Source organism: Nanorana parkeri, unplaced genomic scaffold, assembly GCF_000935625.1.
Source record: "Nanorana parkeri isolate BGI_ZX_2015 unplaced genomic scaffold, ASM93562v1 scaffold1049, whole genome shotgun sequence".
Lineage (NCBI taxonomy): Eukaryota > Metazoa > Chordata > Amphibia > Anura > Dicroglossidae > Nanorana > Nanorana parkeri.
Window position 1 is genome coordinate 216,360 of NW_017307317.1, and position 20,076 is coordinate 236,435.

Consider the following 20,076-nt stretch of genomic DNA (forward strand, 5'->3'; position numbering starts at 1 on the left):
AATTCCTTTATATCCAGGAGCAAAAAAAAAAATTGTATGAACTTTGTATACCCTCCCCATGTTTCTCTGGGTTTATTCCAAGTACCCCACCCAAAAAATGTATGTCAGATACCAAATCTATAATCAAATGGACACTGCTATGCTAAAGAACATTAGGCAGGGGCCGTTATGAACAATTCTATGTGCTCTGTAAAATGCTGTATTATTATACGTGCGCTATAAATACAAGAAATAAATATTTTCTAGATTTTTAAAATGGAGCGCTTAGTTTTCAGTGAACATTTAATTAAGGGCCACGAAAGTCGATGCATTGGCAAAACACTTAAAAAGTTTAGTATCATGATTGTATCGTCAACATGTGCAAATGTACTCTGGTGAAATCTGTGAATTCATTAGGGCAGAAAGGGGCATCCAAAGGGATTATATTACAGAAACACAATTGCTTTAAAAAAAAAAAAAAAGAAGAGAGATAGGACCTGCGTATGAAGTCTATATACCGGAGGGATAATGCACAAAGCTAATAAGGGTTCCTTATCCTTGTGTTAAAATTTTTGTAAATTTACCCAATTGCCTTGAAATGATGGGAATTATTTTACCCTATGAGGAAGGGCAATGGCTAAGTACACTGACCATTGACAACCGACCAAAGATTAACTAAACTTGATTTTTTTTATTGATCTTTTTTTATTATGCCATATTTATTTTGAGGTTGTATGGCATCCAAAAAGCACAAACTTGAAAAAAGGAAGAAAAAAAAAAAAGGAAAAAATATATATCTTGAGAATTATCCTAGCTCACCGTTTACAGTGAAAACGTGGATTATCTGAGGGAGCAAATGTATGAAATGTTACTCGAAACAGGAAAGAGAACAAAGGGTTGGCAATTAAACCAATTCTGAAAGTACACATATATCACAAGGACCAGATGCTCGGAGGAGTGATCAGTGACCACCACATTGCAGCATTCCATTGCCTCCGGCAGCTAGGACGATAGCCCGGGCAGCACGCTGGACCATCGTAGGCCCCTCCAGGTCTTCTCTATAGCGTCCTTATATTTTCTAATCAAAGCTGTGCACGTCAAGGAGTTAACAAAAAGCTTCTTTTCCTCCCATAATTTTCCCATTGACTGTTCCGTTATTGTTCCGTAAGTGGGTTACTAATAAAGCATTCTTAAAAATGAAGAGGAATACAAAGGAAGTCGTTGACAGAGATTTTTGCACCCGATCGCGTGCTGGATGTCCGTGGGTTTGCGTCAGGGGCGCAGTCTGATATATATTTGTAATTCTCCAAAGCCAGTTCAATATTTTTCTTTTTCTTTTTTGTTTTTTTTTTCCTTTTTTGTTTTCCGTTAAAGCTAAAATGAAAGGATGTTATAGTAGGTCCAGCTTTCATTTCCGGTGCTTCTCTTCCTTGTCACTGTTTTTACTACCTGGTCCCTCTCCGGATGTGTGCCTGTTGGTGTTGTTATTCAGGAACATTTTGTCCATTCCCTTCAGGGCCTCGGTTAGGTAGTTTTGGAGAGCCGTGAGGGCCGCACAGATGGCCGGGGAGCCGAAGCCGTGGGTGATGAGGCTAAAGTGAGTTAAGCAGCTCTGGATTCCCGGTTCTAGGATTGGGCTAGGTCGGCTATTACCTATGGGCGTTCTGTCCTGGGCCAGAAGGTCTGTGAACTCTTTACAAAGTTGCCTGGAGGGGGAAAAAGCAGACACAACGCGGTGAGATATCTGTGACCACTGACCAAACAAGTCAAGACAAATCTGTTTTTCCTTTTGTTCAAATAAATGACTATTATTTTTATCAAATAGTTCTAAAACTTTAAAATTATGTTAACGGCCTTGCTGGTGTAAATAAATAACAAACAATAGAAAAATTGTAATGCTTTTCTGAAGAAAAGGATGCTCTGTGCTTCCATTTGTACTAGGAATTCGGTCATGTGATCTCTGCTGCCAGGCAGGATCGGCAAGCAGGAACTCTGAGCCATTCCCACTGTAGAGATCATATGACCAAATCCAAGGTGAGCAGTACTGGAGGGGGCTGGAGAGGAGATCCTTCCTCTTTCTCCATCCAAACGTTTAATATAGCTTTTAGCATAAAAGTAGGTGAGATATTTTTCCTTTTGGATAAGGAGGTTTCTCTTCACTTCCTGTCCTGGAAACACAAAGGGAAGTGACAGGAGCTATCAGGGCTGCCTCTAAGGTATTCCCCACCTGAGGCAATGTCGTCTCATGTGGGATCGGTCCTGGCAGGGAATGGTCACTGGGCATGGGGGTGGGGGGGTGTACGGTTGTTTTGCTGATTTGTCATTCAGAGGGGAGCGTGGCGGACGCCACACTGCCTGTGGCTTGGTCCGGCATCCTGTCCAGCTCACTGATGTCACTGGCTGCCAGGAACTCGAGGGGACGCAAGCAAGAGCATCCCACTCACCTCCTGGCATTCGGTGATGTCAGCGAGTTGGGCGGGAAGCCGCACAGAGCAGCACAGGTTGCTAAGAGCTCTTAGCAAACTGTAATGCTGTGGCTGCCCCCCAGCCAACCCCAACAACACAGCCGCCCCCCAATGAGATGCCTCCTGAGGCAACTGCATCAGGATGTCACATTATAAGGATGGCCTTGGGAGATATATATACAAATGTGAAGGGTAGCCCCCTTTAAGACAGTGGTTACTGGCACACATTACCCACATTCCTGTTCTGGTAAAAATGTTGGCATTCCCATCCCTTTCTGTCCCAGGACAATGATGATTGATAAATCTCCCCAGTGACAGAAGAATTCCCAAATGTATCCAAAACTTAATTTAAAAAGTTTTGTATGCTCCCATGTATATAATTTTTTTACTAACTAAACACAGAAAAAAATAATTGCCAATTAACAAAGATTGATAATATTATCAGAATTAAGCTCATCGCATCCACCTATAAAAACATAAAACGCATTTTCATTCACCACTTCCAATTCCATTCTAATCGACAATATATCTAATTTTTCAGCGAGGTTAAAGGTGTTATTGGATAATTGTGGCCCTTCCTGACCTGTCAATCACCCCCGGAGAAAGCTATAAGGAAACTTTGAATTTGGAAAAGTAAATGGCAAAAAGTCGAGCATTATCCGTCTTCAAAGTCAGCAGCCAGGGATCTGCAACTCATTAAAGGTCTGAGCCGCTCCTATCTGCCGACCCCGCCAAATGAGACAATGAAATTCAAATCACATTAAGCAAAACATGTGTTAGAAATGAAGCCAATGTTTTTTTTTCTGCTTCTTGTGTCCCTTGGTTCAGAGCAGAGACCGTCCGTAGACGTTGCCGGCATTATTCAATGCTTCTTTGTGGTTTTCAATGTGCGTCTTATCTACTGAAAGGGAGCCTGTTGGTGTAGAAAGAATTGAAGTAGCTGCTCTCTGTAATAGAAGATATTCTATACTGCAGCCTTTCCTCCAGAGCTGTAGCCTCCAGCAAAGTCTTCAAGCATTCAACACTTTCCGGAGTGTCGTAGGCCCATTGCGCCCTGTAGCTCAATCCTCCAACCCCGATGTTACTACTGCAGGACTCAACCACAGCAAGACAGGCATTGAACACTCTTAGAAGTGGCTAGAGTTGAAGCTTGCAGCACCAGAAGAGTGGTAAGCTAAAGTAACAGTCAGGGGCGTACTGTAGATCATGGGGCCCCATAGCATAATTTTAATGGGGCCCTTCAGCGACCGCCCTACTGTCAATGATATAAAAGTCGGGTAGCAGGAGAGCTGTATGCATTGTCTTCTCCTGTACATCTGACGTCAGCTCTTCTTGATTGGAAATGTCATAGGGGGTACAGGGTCAGTATCAACAGCACATTTTGCAATCCTTGAGAGGGGGCCCCCTTCCATCCCCGGGCCCCATAGCAGCTGCATGGACTGCTATGGCTGTTGTTATACCAATGGTAACAGTATTTATATTACAGGGAACAGTTAATTAAAGTTTTTATAGACATATGGGAGTAGCAATTGTTGACTTATCTTTCAAATTGTAGACCCAGAGCATTGCCCTCCTGATATTAGCTTTACTACCGAATGAGTTACTTGTCTGGGACATGCATACAGAACGGGAGTTTTAGCAAACTTGCTGGGTGCTTGACCCACACCGGTGAATCATTAGGCAATAAAGCCACACTCAACACCCTACACCTTTAAAAACAGTCAGCAATGTCAGCTCCCATATTTATTTCCCTTAAAGGTTCACTTTAACAAGGCAGTGCAGAATGCAGTGAATGAGGAAAGTGCAGTACCCAACTTCAACCAATCAGAAGTAATAGGTATCAATTGAACTCTCCACGATGCTGCACATCATGAAATAATCACAGGTACATGTTAAAATCAGGGATTGGGGGCTAGCTATGTAACATTATGTGAAATGCTGCCAATGATGACAGTAACATGCCTAATCTTCCAGTGTGTATTAGGAAAATCGCTCTGAGCAATAAATATGGTTAACTTTGTTCCCAAACTGTGCCATGTCTCTACCCAGAAAAAAATGTCTATGCAGACCAGGGGGATTGCACTTCACACACAAGTATAAACCAGCTAATATATATTAATTATTATGCCATGTTCCCAGAGACTACTTTGTTAGATTGTCATGCTCCAACAGATAGACCACTATATTCCTAAAGACCACCTTATAAATTAGAAAGACAGAGGTGGTACCAGAGACGGCTTTGTTATGCTTCTGTGGCTTGTACATTGCCATGTTCCCATAGACTGCGTTGAAGATTGCCATGCTTCTAAAGACATCAAATCTTCCAGTGACTTTCTTGTAGACAGCAAAGCTTCCAGAGGCTGCCTTGTGGGCTGCCATGTTCTCAAAGACTTGCTTGTAGCCCACCATATCCAAAAGACTGCCTTGCACGCTGCCTTATTTCCAGAAATTGCATTGTTAGACTTGCCTTGCTTTGTAGATTCTCGTGTTTGCCTTGTAGACTGCCATGTTCCCACAGACTACCTTTTAGGTTGCCATGCTTCAACAGTCTGCCTTGTACACTGCAATACTCCCAATATAACTGTGCAGTCTATTAATACTCCCAGAGATTGCCTTGTAGATTGCCAGGCTCCCGGAGACAGTCTATTAGATTTTCATGCATTCAGAGACTGCTTTGTTGTCTGCGATGCTCCCAGACATTGCCTTGTATTCAGCCATGCACCCAGAGACTGACTTGCAGAATGCAAATTTGCCTAGGTGCTGCCTAGTAGATTATCATGATCCAGAGACAGCCTTGCAGCCCACCATCCTCTCAGAGACTGCCTTGTATCTTGCCATGCTCAAAGAGACTTCCATGTCCCTAGAGACTGCCATGTTGCCATATACTGCCTTGTAGGTTGTCATGCTGCCACAGATTTACTTATAGACTGCTATGCTTCAAGAGGAAGCTTTGTAGACTACCATGCTCCCACATATTTTATTGCTGGTTAATCTGCTCCCACAGAGACACTCTTCAGTTTCCAACCCTGCTTCTTTCCACAAATAAACATACTGTACGTGCACATGGATCCTGCATGACACTGATATGAGATTTCTCTGATGTTAGGAAGTGCTAAGAACACCTGGGAATACCAAAAGCTGGACACATGACTTCTCTGAGCGCATTGCAACGATAGTCCACTACCTTATTAAGCTGTGGTACTTCCACCTAACCTCAGATTGTTGCTTATCTTTTTTAAACTTTTTTTTCTTTCTTTTTATGTAGAGTTCTGCAGCAAGGGAGACACACCTTAGGAGCAGGTTGGGTTTTATATAATGATCCTGTTGTTGACGAATTGCCACCGGCGACAGCATCACTTATGTCACATGGTCCTTACTTTGCAAAGCATCCACCTTTCAAGCTCACCCACAGATATTACTTTTATTTGCAATGCAAAAGTGCATTGCTTCTTTGTACAGCAGACTGGGGGAGGAGAATGACAGTAGGTGTTTAGCATACCACACAACAAAAGGTTCAGCTCATGTAGGCCAACTGGACTCTATTGCATGGAAACTATCTCGTTATATCATTCTTATTTACCTCCTACTTTCTCTTTTTTGGCATTGCAATAATCCCACTCACCAACAGGCATGAAAGATCACTGAACCCACTTTGCAGAGTCAGCTACTTACTTTGTGGCCAGCAGCATGTTCTTTCTGGAGTGCAGATCGGTCGGGTCTGTGTGCTGTCTGTTCAAGTATTCTGACACAGCCTTGGCTGGAAATTCCGTTTCACAGATGTAACCAAAATCCCGGGCGAGATGGACAGCTTCACCTGCACAGAAGGTACATGCATTAACAGGGCTGTCACAATTGGATGCATAGAAATACAGTTCACCAAACCCTAGGGATCCACAATGGCAGCCAAGAGCAACAAGGTAAAGGTCAATTCCAAGGTTAATTTTCCTTATAGGTAAACACAATGGAAGAAGTAAGGCCTAGAGGTTGCTGACAGGGATAACAAGACTTTCTGTCGGTCAAGGGACCTCTAGACATGTCCTCTTAGGATATGAAACCTCTAGTATGGAAGCCTATGAGATGTCGGTATACAAAGCATCCTGCCTTAAATGCAGGCTTCATTATTTCATAGTCACTAAACATGGTTGGTGTTGCCACTCTTTTGCAGCCAACATTGATGGTATTTATAAAGCTTGCCAGTGGAAGATACAGAATTAAATGGGGCAAATACAAATGGCATTCAATGTATTCGTCCATTCCTTAGTGAATGTGTGTCAAATGTGTACTTGGGCAAAAAAAAAGGTCCAAGTCTCAATTGGAGGTCCATCTATGGACTTGCCTACCTGAGGTTGGGGAACGTTCACAAGCAAACTTTGTCAGTAAATGTACAATTTACGCATTTTACATAGTTGTCATAGAGCAGTATCTACTTTATGTGTCCTGGTGGTTTAAAAGTGAGGAAAAATCCCCCAAATTTTGGGAGGTCAACAGAACAGTAATATAAGGGAAATCTACCACTGGTGACACTACTGGATAGGAAGTAGGAAGAAGATCTTAACACGGCAAAATCCCCTTACTTATAATCCTTCTCAACTCTACCCAAAGCTAAAAAAAAGGTTTCAGATGCACGTTAGGGACTTTCCTCCATCCATAATTAACAATGACAGTAACTAAAAATAAACAGTAACATCCGATGGATCGGTGCTGTTGTGAAAACGATTATATTCCATGGTAGCTGTAGAGACGGCAGTACAATATACAGGTATAATTTAATCCTGTTGTTACTGGAAGTCACAAGGTGAAAACTGACTGACAGGAAGAAACAAACACACGGTCTCTTTAAAAGGCGAAAGGGGAGGGGGGAAAAAAAACAATAATTAGGCTTAATATAATTCTAACTGGCATATTCTCTGTTAGCTGTGCTATCGGGTTTCTGGCCTGGAGCGTCAAACTCTTCTTCAAACTTGCAGGAATGTGACTCCGGCACACAAGAAAGCTGGGAGGTAGCTAGGGGTGGTGAGAAGAAGTTAGGCTCGGAGGGGATACTCACAGAATAATTTCTTTATGGATAACCTAGGGGAATTGGACGTGTTTCATGTTCCTGGAGAGGTTCCCTGTGTTTGCTAATGATCTGGATGAGTGTTTCATTGTTGAGGAGAGAAAACTGAAGGCCAGTGTAGAGGATTGCGATGTCCAATGGCCAAAAGTCCCAGTTCTCACCAGTCGACAGGGCCAAATTTATACTTTCTGTCCCCCTAGGTCATGCGTCTTGTGCCACTCCCCTCAAACCCCCAGTGGACTGGCTAGCCCTAATTAGTATCCTAATAACAAGAGCAGATGTCACAGCCACACAAGGCCGTTGTGGACCACTACTTTCAAATGTTATTCGTTGGCTGTCTATGGCCTCAGTACTTTCTAAATCAATGACCTGCAAGAGGCATACACTATATGCAGGGGCATCTCTAGCCTTTTAGCCACCCGAGGTGGCGGGGGAGGGGTCCTGGTGATGCACGCTATCTGGGATGGAGGGTTATGAGGCCAGCCGAAGTGTCCCGTTCAGCTCCTGGCAACCAGTGACATCTCTGGGTGCCAGGGGCTGAGCAGAACACCGGCCAAAGCGTCCTAGGTTGCCCTTACACATCTTTCCACCCAGCTCCCTCAAACCTCCAGTGGACTGGCTGGCCCTAATTAGTATCCTAATAACAAGAGCCCCATGTGACTCAAAGAGATGCCGCCTGAGGCATATGGACACCTGACCATTATACCCATATGACCTTGTTGGACATTCCATTCCGAAACCATGAACATCCATAATATGGACAACAATATGGACTCAGCAGGGAACCAGGAAGTCACACAATGATGACAGCAGGCCACATCAAGTACTATATACATATATACATACCAAGTGTATATAGATAGATAGATAGATAGATAGATAGATAGATAGATAGATAGATAGATAGATAGATAGATAGATAGATAGATAGCCCTACAATAAAGGAACAGCACAAACTGACATACTTTTGGTCTTAGACTGCCGCGTCTCTAATCGAAGCGAGCAGACCGCTGACCAGATCATCTGCTTTTAGGTATACAATTAGGAGCACCTGGTACAAATGATCTGATAGCTTGGAATTGCTATGAAAAGTTTATTGAATACAAAACAGCCGACACGATTCCGGGGAAAGGCCTCCTACTTTGTCAGGGCTAACGATGAAGGAAACAATAGACACTAAATACGCTGGATGATGATAAAATGTATAGACTAGTACAAAAATTGTCAGAGATATATATTATATCTATTATATATTACATTGTAACAAAAACAGTATGAATTTGTGAGTCAATGGCTGAATGGTCATCGTTAACATCATGTATAAATATTATGTAATTCCTTGACTGAGGAAGGGCTAAGAACTGTTGCATATCTATGGAAACAATATTATAATGTTTTCGAATAAATTAATTTTGGAGTGCTGCAACCCCGGACATTTTATTACTATATATATGGGGTCACAAAAGAAAGCTCTATCTGTCCCCAAAATTTTTTAACATATATTGCAAGGCTATAGTCCGGTCATGCTGACTGGTGAAATTTGTGACTGACTGGTGAGACACCGCCAAATTTTTCAAGCCCTGATTATAATGGTTTCAAATTGATTGATATTGGAGTGCTGCAACCTTGGACTTTTATTACTATTTAAAAGAAGCAGAATTGGGATGGCTTTGTTACATGGGGACTTAAACAGGTATGTTTCCCTCCTTGTTTTATATATATATATAATATTGTTTTTCTTTTGAATACTTTAGTTGTGCAATGCTTACCCGGTGTAAACTCTGTCAGCGTGACTTGATTCACACACGCCACCCACCAACAGATTAGCAGCTCCCTCACACCAGCCTGGGCCAGTTAATGTTTATATTATGCGTTGTACGTCTTTTGCTAAATATGAATGTATGAACCAATAATTATAATAGTCCTTGCCAGTCACAAGAGACAGACAGATGACTGGTAATTACAGGCATTTACCTCGCATTACCACATGTCAGGCTGCCGGATTATCACTGAACATACTGTAAGTGGATCGTGATTAGTATAAATCGTCCCTGTATTCTAATGACATCTATATTTCCTATTTAGCCCGGCCGTAATTATTCCTGTAGGGAGTGTCTGGTTACATGTGCGGCTGATATCAATCTAGGGGAAGGGAAGCAATCATCGCGCTGTACGTACATTGTGTGTGGCCCGCAAGTGCAGCATATCAGATAAAAGTGGGCCTAGCATCGCATATATCACATGCTAAATACTTGGTTTACCTTAAAACTGAATTCCAGGCAAATATAAAAGTGACAAATGAATGCAGCTCGCTTTTCATTACTACAACATACAAATATTTTAATGCAAGCAGTGTAAGCCCCACATTTGACCTGGAATCAGCCTCTTTCCCTCCCTGTACAGTTTGTACAGCAGAGCTCAGGGGATGGGGGAGCAGCATAAGGGGTCAATTAGTTGTGTTGCAGGGCAAGGAACATGCCGATAGTAGAAGAAAGCATAGTGACAAAAAGATGAGTTCTTTAGTTTGCTGCCAGTGGCTTATCCAGAGTATGGCACATATGGCACATGCCCTGGGCGCTACTTGAAGACAGCTGACATTTTTTCTCTTCCCACCCCTATCCCATATACATCTCCCTGCCCAGCTCTTAGCAACCAGGGATGCTCTCATCAGCATCCCTTCCAGCTCCTGGCAACCAGTTACCTCACTGGTTCCCATGAGCTGGGCAGGATGCTGGCTAGAGCATCCCTGGTTGTTAAGAGCCAGATGAGGAGATGTGTATGGCCCTTACAGACCTCCATGCCTGGCTCTTAGCAACCAGGGACACTTTGGCTGGCATCCTGCCCAGCTTCTGGCAACCAGTGATGTCACAAGTTGGCAGGAGCTTGGTAGGACATCGACTAGAGCATCCCAGATAGCTAAAAGCTAGTCGGGGAGATGTGTATGGCTGGCCCTTACACATCTCCACGCCCGCCTCGTAGAAACCTGGGACACTCTGGCTGGCGTCCCTCCCAGCTCCTGGCAACCAGTGTTGTCACTGGTATCCAGAAGCTTAGAGGGACGCCGGGGGCAACAATTTTGTAGATAAGCCTCTATCTGTTACTTCTTCTTTAACCATAGTGGGGTGGAGAGGTGACTTGTATATGAAGCTGAAACTATACCAGAAAAAGGTAATTTCCTCTCCCCTGCCAGGCAATAGACAGGGGGGACCGTCCCTTCCAAAAACAGCTTCCATGTATGTATTTTATCCATGCATTTAGCTGTTTGGCTGGAGTTCAAATTTAATTTGCTTTCTTTGTAATAAACTGTGGAGCAATTTTCACAGACCATCTAACAGGGTCAGTGGTGGAAGTGTACTTCCTGGGATCTGTGCTACGTAACTTCCTCACTTTCTTCCTCCTTCATCATCCATTACATTTACATTTTAATCTGAGTAGTTGCCAAGGATGAGGGAAATGGAGAGATTTTAATTGGCAAAAATTTGGCAATATTTGAGCAATTTGGGTAAAATTTCACCATTTTGACAATGGGTTTTAGATGCCTATGGTGAGGGTTATGGACAAGACAGTCCCTATAATGAGGTCTGAGGTGGTCTCATTGGGTCACGTGGCTTTCCAGCCAGAGTGTCTCAGGTTGCTAAGAGCCCTTAGCAATTTGTGATGCTATGGCCGGCATCTTGCCCAGGTCCTGGCAACCAGTGACATTAGTGAGCGGAGCGGAACACCAGACAGGGGTACCGAGCACAAACACCACCCCCTGGTAACATGCACAGCCAACAACCTCCCTAAGCCACCACCCCCTAAGGTCCCTCACACAGCTCTACTCTCTTCACAGCCTATGTACAACACAGTCATGTGTCATTGCTAGCTTCACATGAAGTGGAGGGAAATCTCCTCAATAGAGCACAGTCCAAACAAAACTTCACAGAGGGTGTAACCATTCCTCCGCTATACAAACTAAAAACAAAAAGTCTTTAGATTTACTCTGAATCCCATCCGGGAGGATGACATTGACTGTGCCCTTACCTTCCACCAGGGAGGTCAATAAAGTGACGTTGGCAGCTTTGCGTCTTCCAGCTGGTAAATTCAACCCGATCTTTTCCAATCTCTCCCTTAAAGATCTTCCACCGTTTTTCGACTTCGCTCTGCAATGGAACAAAAAGATTGTTCAGGATTATGTGCGGCTGACAACATGGAGCGTAAAGAAGAAAAGATTTTACTAATAAAAGTTAAAGTCCAATACAAACATATGCCATAGATATGAACATAGGTGAGCTGTGCATCAACTCCCATCATGTCTAGTCATTCAGATTTAGAGTGTGTGAAATATATTTGAAGAGGTGAAGGCAGCTGGCACCAGACACTGACCAGAGGGGGGCGCTGTAACTTTAAAGGGATGGTTATGTCGGAATAACTATTTAGGATATGGGGGTTTTCCTATTATTTATTGCCTTCTAATGTAGGTTTCATAGACCCCCAGCACTGAGGTCGTATCTCGGCCTCCTTTTAGACCATTCATAAAATGCACAGCCCCAGGCTTCATATTGTAAATGGCCTGGAGCAGAGGGGAATGAAGATGCGACCACAGCACTGAGGTCTATGAAGTCCTCTTGCGCGATTACATCGAAGTGGCTCAGCAGTAGAACATTTGCCAGATGCAGAATAAAGCCTACATGGGGAGTTGCTTTTAAGGCAAATGTGTAGCCAGGGCCGGTGCTAAACTATTTTGCGCCATAGGCAAGACCAGCTACTTGCACCCCATCTCCCGTGGCGCAACCCCCAATCCCCTCCCCCCGTGCAGCCCCATTCTCCTGTGGGTTCGTTTCTGCAGGCGACAGGTGGATGTAATTTAGTTTGAAATACTCAATAGCAGACTGGCTATTGAAACCCCACCCACTGAGCAGAGGTGCGCACCTGAGAGAGAAAGTTGTCTCTCAGTTACTCTTCTCTGCTCAGTGGGTGGGTGCAATAGCCAGCCTGCTATTGGCTTTTGAAATTTAAAATAGATGGGGGGGTGCAGTGGGGGGTGAATGGTCAAGGCTGCGCCCTAGGTAGCAGTGCACCCTAGGCAGCAGTGCGCCCCAGGCGGCTGCCTAGTGGCTGCACCGGCCCTGTGTGTAGCTGTGTTTATAATGGTTACTGTGACTGAAGTTAAACTTTAGAACACATTTTTTTTGTTCTGGGGGGAGTTGCAGTCTGTGTCCCATTAAGGAGAATGGCCTTCACTTCCTATCCCGTAGACACAAAAGGAGATAAGTAAGAGAAGATTTCTGCAAAATAAGGTAATTTCCCCCTTAGACAGATGTTATTAGCACAAGTGTCCCAAATGGAAGATTCCTATAATTTACAACTAGCACCCCAAATGGAAGATTCCTGTATTTTAAACTAGTGGCCCAAATGGAAGACTCCTGCAATTTAGAACTATGCCCAAATAGAAGATTGCTATCATTTAAAACTAGTGCCCCAAATGGAAGATTCCTGTAATTTAGGACTAGTGCCCCAAATGGAAGATTCCTGTAATTTAGGACTAGTGCCCCAAATGGAAGATTCCTGTAATTTAGGACTAGTGCCCCAAATGGAAGATTCCTGTAATTTAGGACTAGTGCCCAGAATGGAAGATTCCTGTAATTTAGAACTAGTGTTCCAAATGGAAGATTTCTTCACTACAGCTGTTCTACTGATAGCTTAGAATTTTGGATCCCCCCCTCTCCCTTTCAGACCAGGTGGGGTCACAAAAAGCAATACATACCTCATAGGAGTTCTATCCCTAACCTTCTACCAGAATAAATAAATAAAACACTTTGTTTAGCATACATGGACAAGCACTCCTGGTGCATACCTACCAAACTTAAGATCCCGGGTTCTGGGACAGAACCTGCCTGCAGTCTACATGAATCCCGCCCACTTTTTAAGGTGGGCACCAAATTACTTGCACTTTACAGTTTGATTCCTCCCAGACCCAGGTGGGTGTTTCCAGGTATTACCCACATTACTGGTTGGTTTCACCCAAACCCCGCCCAAAAATATGAAGGGACCGCCCCACCCATGGCCCCGATCTCCACAATGAATGCCTTTTTGAGTTATTGGGCATGTGCAGTAACTCAAATAACGTTGGTGCTGTTATTCCAGGACACAGCAGTGGTGGATCAGATGGCCAAGATGTGGGACTGCCCCAACAAATTTGGGACAGTTGGCATCTATGAGGGTTCCCTTTGTGTTCTTCGCCTTGAGAGCACAACCAAAATTTCAAAAACAGTTGGTTGCATGTCTTGTACATAACTGATGGTTTTGGGCCGCCCTATTTATTTGAAGTTCGACCCCCACCCAAATTTTGGTATTTCATCTCCATCAGGATGAATCCCCCCCCAGCCGCCCTTCCTGTCATCTATGCCCTATCGCTTGTCCTGCCTGTGTGACAATACATCAGTACGTAGATTGGACACGTAGCTAATGCATACCCATCGGTTTTAGCCTACGGTGGACCATTTGGTCCAAATGTTGCAATTGACTGATTGGACGTCTGGAACACGAATGGTAAATCCACCTACCTGGTCATTTCAGAACCAATCGATTGTTCCATACACCCCATTTGAAAGTTCCCACCTTTTCTGAAAGAAAAACACCGGACTTATTTGGGCTGATTTACTAAAGGAGTAGCAGCTATTCACCTAATTTAACGTTCGCTGAGCTTAGTAAGTAGGGCGAAGCCGTGCTCCTGTTGAATGGCCAATCTTTTTTGTGGGGTTCATTAACAGAGTCTCACCTTATTTACTGAGCTCGGCGAATGTTCATTGCGCTAAGTAAACGGTCACTACTCCTTTAGTAAGTCAACTTTATTAACTCTTTCCTATTAGGAACATTAGCAACAAGTCCCAGGTAACAACCTTACCCACATTAACATGTAGTGCAAGGGCCTGCCTGGCTGGATACAGACTGATTGGATCGGTTAGGTAGGCCCGTATATTTTGGCTAATCTAAAGTTGATTGTACAGTGAGATGTATCATGTATGGTGAGCTTCAGTGTATGGCCAACCTAAGACTCCACTGGCGGGTCACATGACCCATCTCCTCTTATTGAGTCCCCATGTAGGTCAGAGTATACAATGTATCCAGTGTGAAGGTGAGCGACATTAACCCCCTCCTCCCCTGACTCCCTTCATGCCCAGACTCACCTCCTCAGCACCCCTCCCAGCAGAGAGGCGTTCAGACACTCCGGAGGGGACAGGCGGCGCTGCACCTCCCCCACTGTCACTTTGTATTTGGACGTGGAGCTGAGCAAGGACAGGCGGCCCGGCACCGAGCAGAACACTTCACCGGCGTTCACCGTCACCCCTCCCAGGAAGCCATCCTTGTTCATCATCAGCGAGGTGACAGACTTCGGGGGCATGGGGACTGCGGAGACACAGGGGGACACAGGCTCAATGACATGCTGCACTACACCACACAGGCGCCATATGTACTACTATGTGCCAGAACATCACAATTGCACAGAATAGGTAGAACAGAGAGAGATCAATGAAAGATAAAGAGATGAGAAAGAGGATCTGAAAAAGAAAGGCTGATAGAGAGAGAGAGAGAGAGAGAGAGAGAGAGAGATAGATAGATAGATAGATAGATAGATAGATAGATAGATAGATAGATAGATAGATAGACTAACAGGGTTATTCACAAAGCTGACGAAGGCAGCCAAATGAATAACCGAGCCGTAGTGAAGTGAGCCGAACAATGTACGGCTGATTTCAGCCATTGGCTAAATCAGCCGTACATTGGCTGCTTTCGGCTGCACTTTAGTCAGCCGCACATGCTCTGCATGTTTGGTTGAGCCGAAGTGCAGAAGGACTTCGACTCAGTCGATCCAACATCTGGATCGGCTGAGCCAAAGCTCCGGCAGCTCACTCGCTGCCGTTCGCCCCTATTGAGCTATTCACTTAGCAGTGAGTGAATAGCTGAATGCCGCCGGCATTCGGCTCGGCTATTCTGCTTGGTACCTCGGTGATACCGAGCAGAATAGAAAAGGAATGAGAATTTTTTTTTTTTAAAAGGTTGAAAAAATAATTATAAAATGTAAATAAATTTAAAAAGAAAGATTTTTTAAAAAGAAAAATGACAGATTAGCGTCCCCAGGTCATTTGGGGACACTGATCTGTCATTACAAACTGGGCGGAGCCGGCTGGCTCCACCCAGCTGTCATTTGCGGGGAGAAAGGCCATCCTTTGGCCGGCCGTTCGCCACGCTTCTGGTGTTACTTTGGCTCAGTCGAGCCAAAGCATATGCCTTCGGCTCGGCTGAGCCGCTCGGCCACCTTCGGCTGCTCTATGGGCTATAGTGAATAGCCCGTACAGCAGCCCTTTGGGTCAACTGAAACGAAGGGCAGAGGCGGCCAAAGGGAGCAGAAGGATCAGCCGAAGGTACAGCTGGATCCTTTGGCTAAATTTGTAAAAGAGATTGTTAGGTAGATAGACTCAGAGATAGATAGAAACATTGATAGAAGGTGAGAGATGGAGCTTAGAGAAATAGATAGATGAAGATAGAAACATAATATATACAGATACATAGATAGGCCATAATAGATAATATAGGCATTTAAAAAAGGTGAGAGATATGCAGAAAATTGGAGATAGATAGATAGATAGATAGATAGATAGATAGATAGATAGATAGATAGATAGTTGGAAAAATAGAGAGATAGATAGATAGATAGATAGATAGATAGATAGATAGATAGATGATAGATAGATAGATAGATAGATATATAGATAGATAGATAGATAGATAGATAGAATAAAAGATGATATGACATAGAACTATTAGATCATTCCATCATGAATAATATGTATATGGAAGTACATGGAAGGGATAAAAGCAGTAAAACATATTATAAATATTAAACTGTCGCCATTGTCCAATACAAACATATTATCATCTCTCATTGTGACTGCCGCTACTAATAAATTGTCATCATTGTCCCTCCTCCATGTTCTCATATTGGTCCCTGACCCCGGGATCAGCATAACAGGGAAGAGGAGAGCCTGCTGCAAGGCATTGTGGGTATTGATGGTGTATTAGGAAGTCAGATAGCGGATAGAATAAACAATCTGAGAGCCGTTACAACAAATATCTCCCAGCGAATGGAGGGAGAGGTCTGGAACATAGAGGTGACATTGTTCGGCTTGTAGGACTCTTCCATGAAGCCGTCTCTCCGGACAGACAATCTCGCAACAAAATCGAATGATTCAAATTGGCGCCTTATTTATGTCATCACAATAACCGCCACTTCCTGTTCTCTCTGTTACATTCCATACGCTGATCATTCCTCCATGACATGCCTCTGGCGTTTCATCAGATCAGATATCAGATTGTTACAAAGAAGGGATATACTGTATACTCTCATACACAAAGATACAATCCAAGGAGGAAAGGACACATCGGGGTTTGATTTATAAAGCAATAGAATCTATTGCCGTATGAAAGTCTCCAAAGGTGTAGCTGTGATCACTTCAACCCTCCAATCATTGGAAAGAAAAATATCCGTTTTCTTTTTCCTTGCAGCTGATTGGCTATACAAAGTGAACACAAATCTGGCCAACGTTTACTTTGCAGCGCGATCCTTCAATTTGCTGAGTGAGCAGCCCTTAGTAAATCAAGCCCAACTGTGTTTTCTATTGCTCACTTGTCTATACAGGGCTGTCTCCACTAATGGGGTCTATTTCCCAGGACTTCTCTAGAGATCTCACATTCTCTGGATCTCTTTACCCCAACCTGTCCGTCTTTCTCCCACTCTGACTGCCTTTAGGCGATCCCTTAAGACTCATCTCTTCAGGGAAGCCGATCCCACCTCAACCTAACCACTCAACAATCGCATTCTCAAACAATTCATCCCCACACAGCTACCTCCTCATGTATCACTTCCCCCTCCCTTTTAGATTGTAAGCCCTCAGGGGCAGGGCCCTCCTTACCATCTTGTCTTGAATTGTATTGTGATTGTAATGTCTTCCTTATATTGTAAAGCGCTGCGCAAACTGTTGGCGCTCTATAAATCCTGTATAATAATGATAATAATTTACTAAAGCAGTAGAGGCTCCTTTGCAAAGTGAATGCTAGGTAAGAGAACCTGAGGATGTGTTCATGTCACATATCCAATGATGTGTAAGTGGGAAAAAAAAGTCAAGTACATGATTGGCTATTCACAGCGATCACAGCATCACCTCATTCACTTTACTAATCGGCCTCTACTCCAGGGGTAGGCATCCTCAGCACTCCAGCTGTTGTGGAACTACAAGTCCCATGAGGCATTGCAAGACTCTGACAGCCACAGGTATGACCCCCAGAGGCAGAAGCATGGTGGCATTTGCAGTTTCACCACAGCTGGAGTGCCGAGGTTGCCTACCCCTGCTCTACCAATGCAAATGAGTGTATTTATGGCTTGTATTTCTTTTAGTATACAATGATATTGGTTCTGTGTATCAGAATGTTCTCTACATCTCCAGGAAATGATAATGGTACATAAATAATAACAATAAATATTATAGATAGAATTAATAGCGAATAGAACTGCAGATTTGAAAATATAGTTCAAGTTTCTCCTCCTTTTGCCTGAGCGTGGGCAATGGACATGGAGATCCGTATAATTTGCTAAAAATCACACAATTCACAAATTCAGAATTTGTCAATTGTTTTTCTTTAAAGCAGAAAAAAGTTGCATTGCAGTTGTGATGAAAGTCTGTGATGCCCATTTACAGAATTTGCCAGATTCAGCTTAGTTAAATGAGATTGTCTGAATGGCAGTGTTTGTCTTGGCTCTTGGGTGCAGCACTTGTTGGCAGGTAACATCCTCCTCTGTATTTAATAAAACTTCTAACAGGAGGAGCAGCCACCACTGGAGTACACCACGAGAGAGGCAGGTTGTGTGATTTGAGGAGTCGCCGTTGCCTTGTCTACCATGGGAAGCAGAACACCCACTCAGAGAGAGTAGCAGTTGCTGAGCAATGGGTTGAAGGCAGTCGGCAGGCAATGTTGATGTTGGTGTGACTTGCTTATACAATGGACGGAGCGAGTTCACATCCCGGACGTGGTCATCCAAACAATGAAAGTATATACAATGTAGCATTTACATAACACACCAGTTTATTTACTATATCTGTATTTCATCTTGTGTGATATAAGTCCGTCCTCTGCTCAGTTCTGCCATTCTCTGCCAGGGAGTCTCTGCTAGTAATTATTATATATTGACAGCTCGCGGGACATTAGTGTGAACATCAAGGTGTGGGTATAGGAATCAATAAAAGAATGAGGAACTTAGTGTATTTGACACACAGAACTGTAATAATATTGAAATTAAATACATTATAATAATGGCCAGAAAAGAAATATGGACCATGAAAATTGTATTCCTTCCTCACATTAATGGTCAGTGGAAAAGAGTCCCCAAAATTAGAAGTCAGTGAAAGGTCATGTTAGATCGATGGTGAGTGGCGTGCCTGCTTAGATTGGTGGCCAGTGCGAAAAGGACTCCTTTACATTGGTGGTTAGTGGGAACAATGCTCCTTACATTGGTAGTCAAAGGGATAAAGGCTGCTTACTTAAGAGGTCATTGAGAAGAATGCTCCTCACATTGGAGAGCAATGGGAAAAATTGTCCTTACATTAGTGATCAGTGAGAAGAATACTACTTACATTGGTGGCCAGTGGGATACATGTTCCTTATATTGGAGATCATTTAGAAGAATGCTCCTTACATCAGTAGTCAGTGGGAGGAATGCTTCCCACATTGGAGGTTAGTGGGTATAATGCTCCTTACATTGGTGGTCAGTGGGAAGAATGTTCCTTACATTGGTGGTCAGTGGGAAGAATGTTCCATACATTGGTGGTCAGTGAGAAGAATGTTCCTTACATTGGTGGTCAGTGGGAAGAATGCTCCTTACATTGGTGGTCAGTGGGAAGAATGCTTCCCTTACAGATGGCTTAAATGATCAAAGGTGTCATTTGTAACTTATTTGAAAGACAGAAATTGCTCATTGTTCAAGCAACCACTGAATGTTACCTGGATCACTCAGGCGGATTTAAATGGAAGTATGGGAATAACGGGGAAAAACACAAAGGGGTCTATTCACAAAGCTGCCGAGGGCAGCCGAGTGAATGACCGATCAGAAGTGAAGTGAGCCGAACACTGTTCGACATCACCAGGAAAAAAGCCTTGCATAAAGAAAACCAATGCAGCCACCACATCTAAGGACTGGTAAGCTGCAATATATTACATTTTGATTTAGTATTAGGATTTGCTTTAACTACCTCCCGGCCAGCCGCTGTGTATACACGGCCTGCCGGGAGCTTCTTGGATGTAACTGGGCGTGTATACGGCGGCGCGCGCGAGCGGGAAATCCCCGCTATTTGAAAAGAGGCAGCGATGCCTGTTAATATACAAGCGATCCGCTGGCTATAGAGCCGGTGGATCGCTTGTATGAAGCCCCGAGACGTGCGCCCCCCCTCCGCGGCTCTCCCCCTCCCACTGTCAAGCTGGTCCCGGGCTCTGGTGTGAGCCCGGGACCAGCATAGTGCCTCTGTCACAGGGGATCAGAGGGAG

At 43.8% G+C, this 20,076-nt stretch overlaps 1 protein-coding gene across 3 annotated transcripts in view; it reads right to left on the reverse strand.

Moving 5' to 3' along the window:
* Window positions 1–1,209: 1,209 nt before the first annotated feature.
* TFAP2B (transcription factor AP-2 beta) overlaps window positions 1,210–20,076 on the reverse strand; it is a 49,580-nt gene continuing 30,713 nt past the window's right edge. For 2 of the 3 annotated variants that reach the window (XM_018567444.1, XM_018567446.1), the window contains exons 4-7: window positions 14,670–14,889; window positions 11,524–11,642; window positions 6,117–6,258; window positions 1,210–1,685 (exon numbers count right to left, since the gene is read on the reverse strand). In XM_018567444.1, the coding sequence (XP_018422946.1) occupies window positions 1,388–1,685; window positions 6,117–6,258; window positions 11,524–11,642; window positions 14,670–14,889 (779 nt within the window). In that variant the 3' untranslated portion in view covers window positions 1,210–1,387. The remainder of the gene's footprint in view (window positions 1,686–6,116; window positions 6,259–11,523; window positions 11,643–14,669; window positions 14,890–20,076) is intronic. The other variant, XM_018567445.1, reaches the window with a different exon arrangement.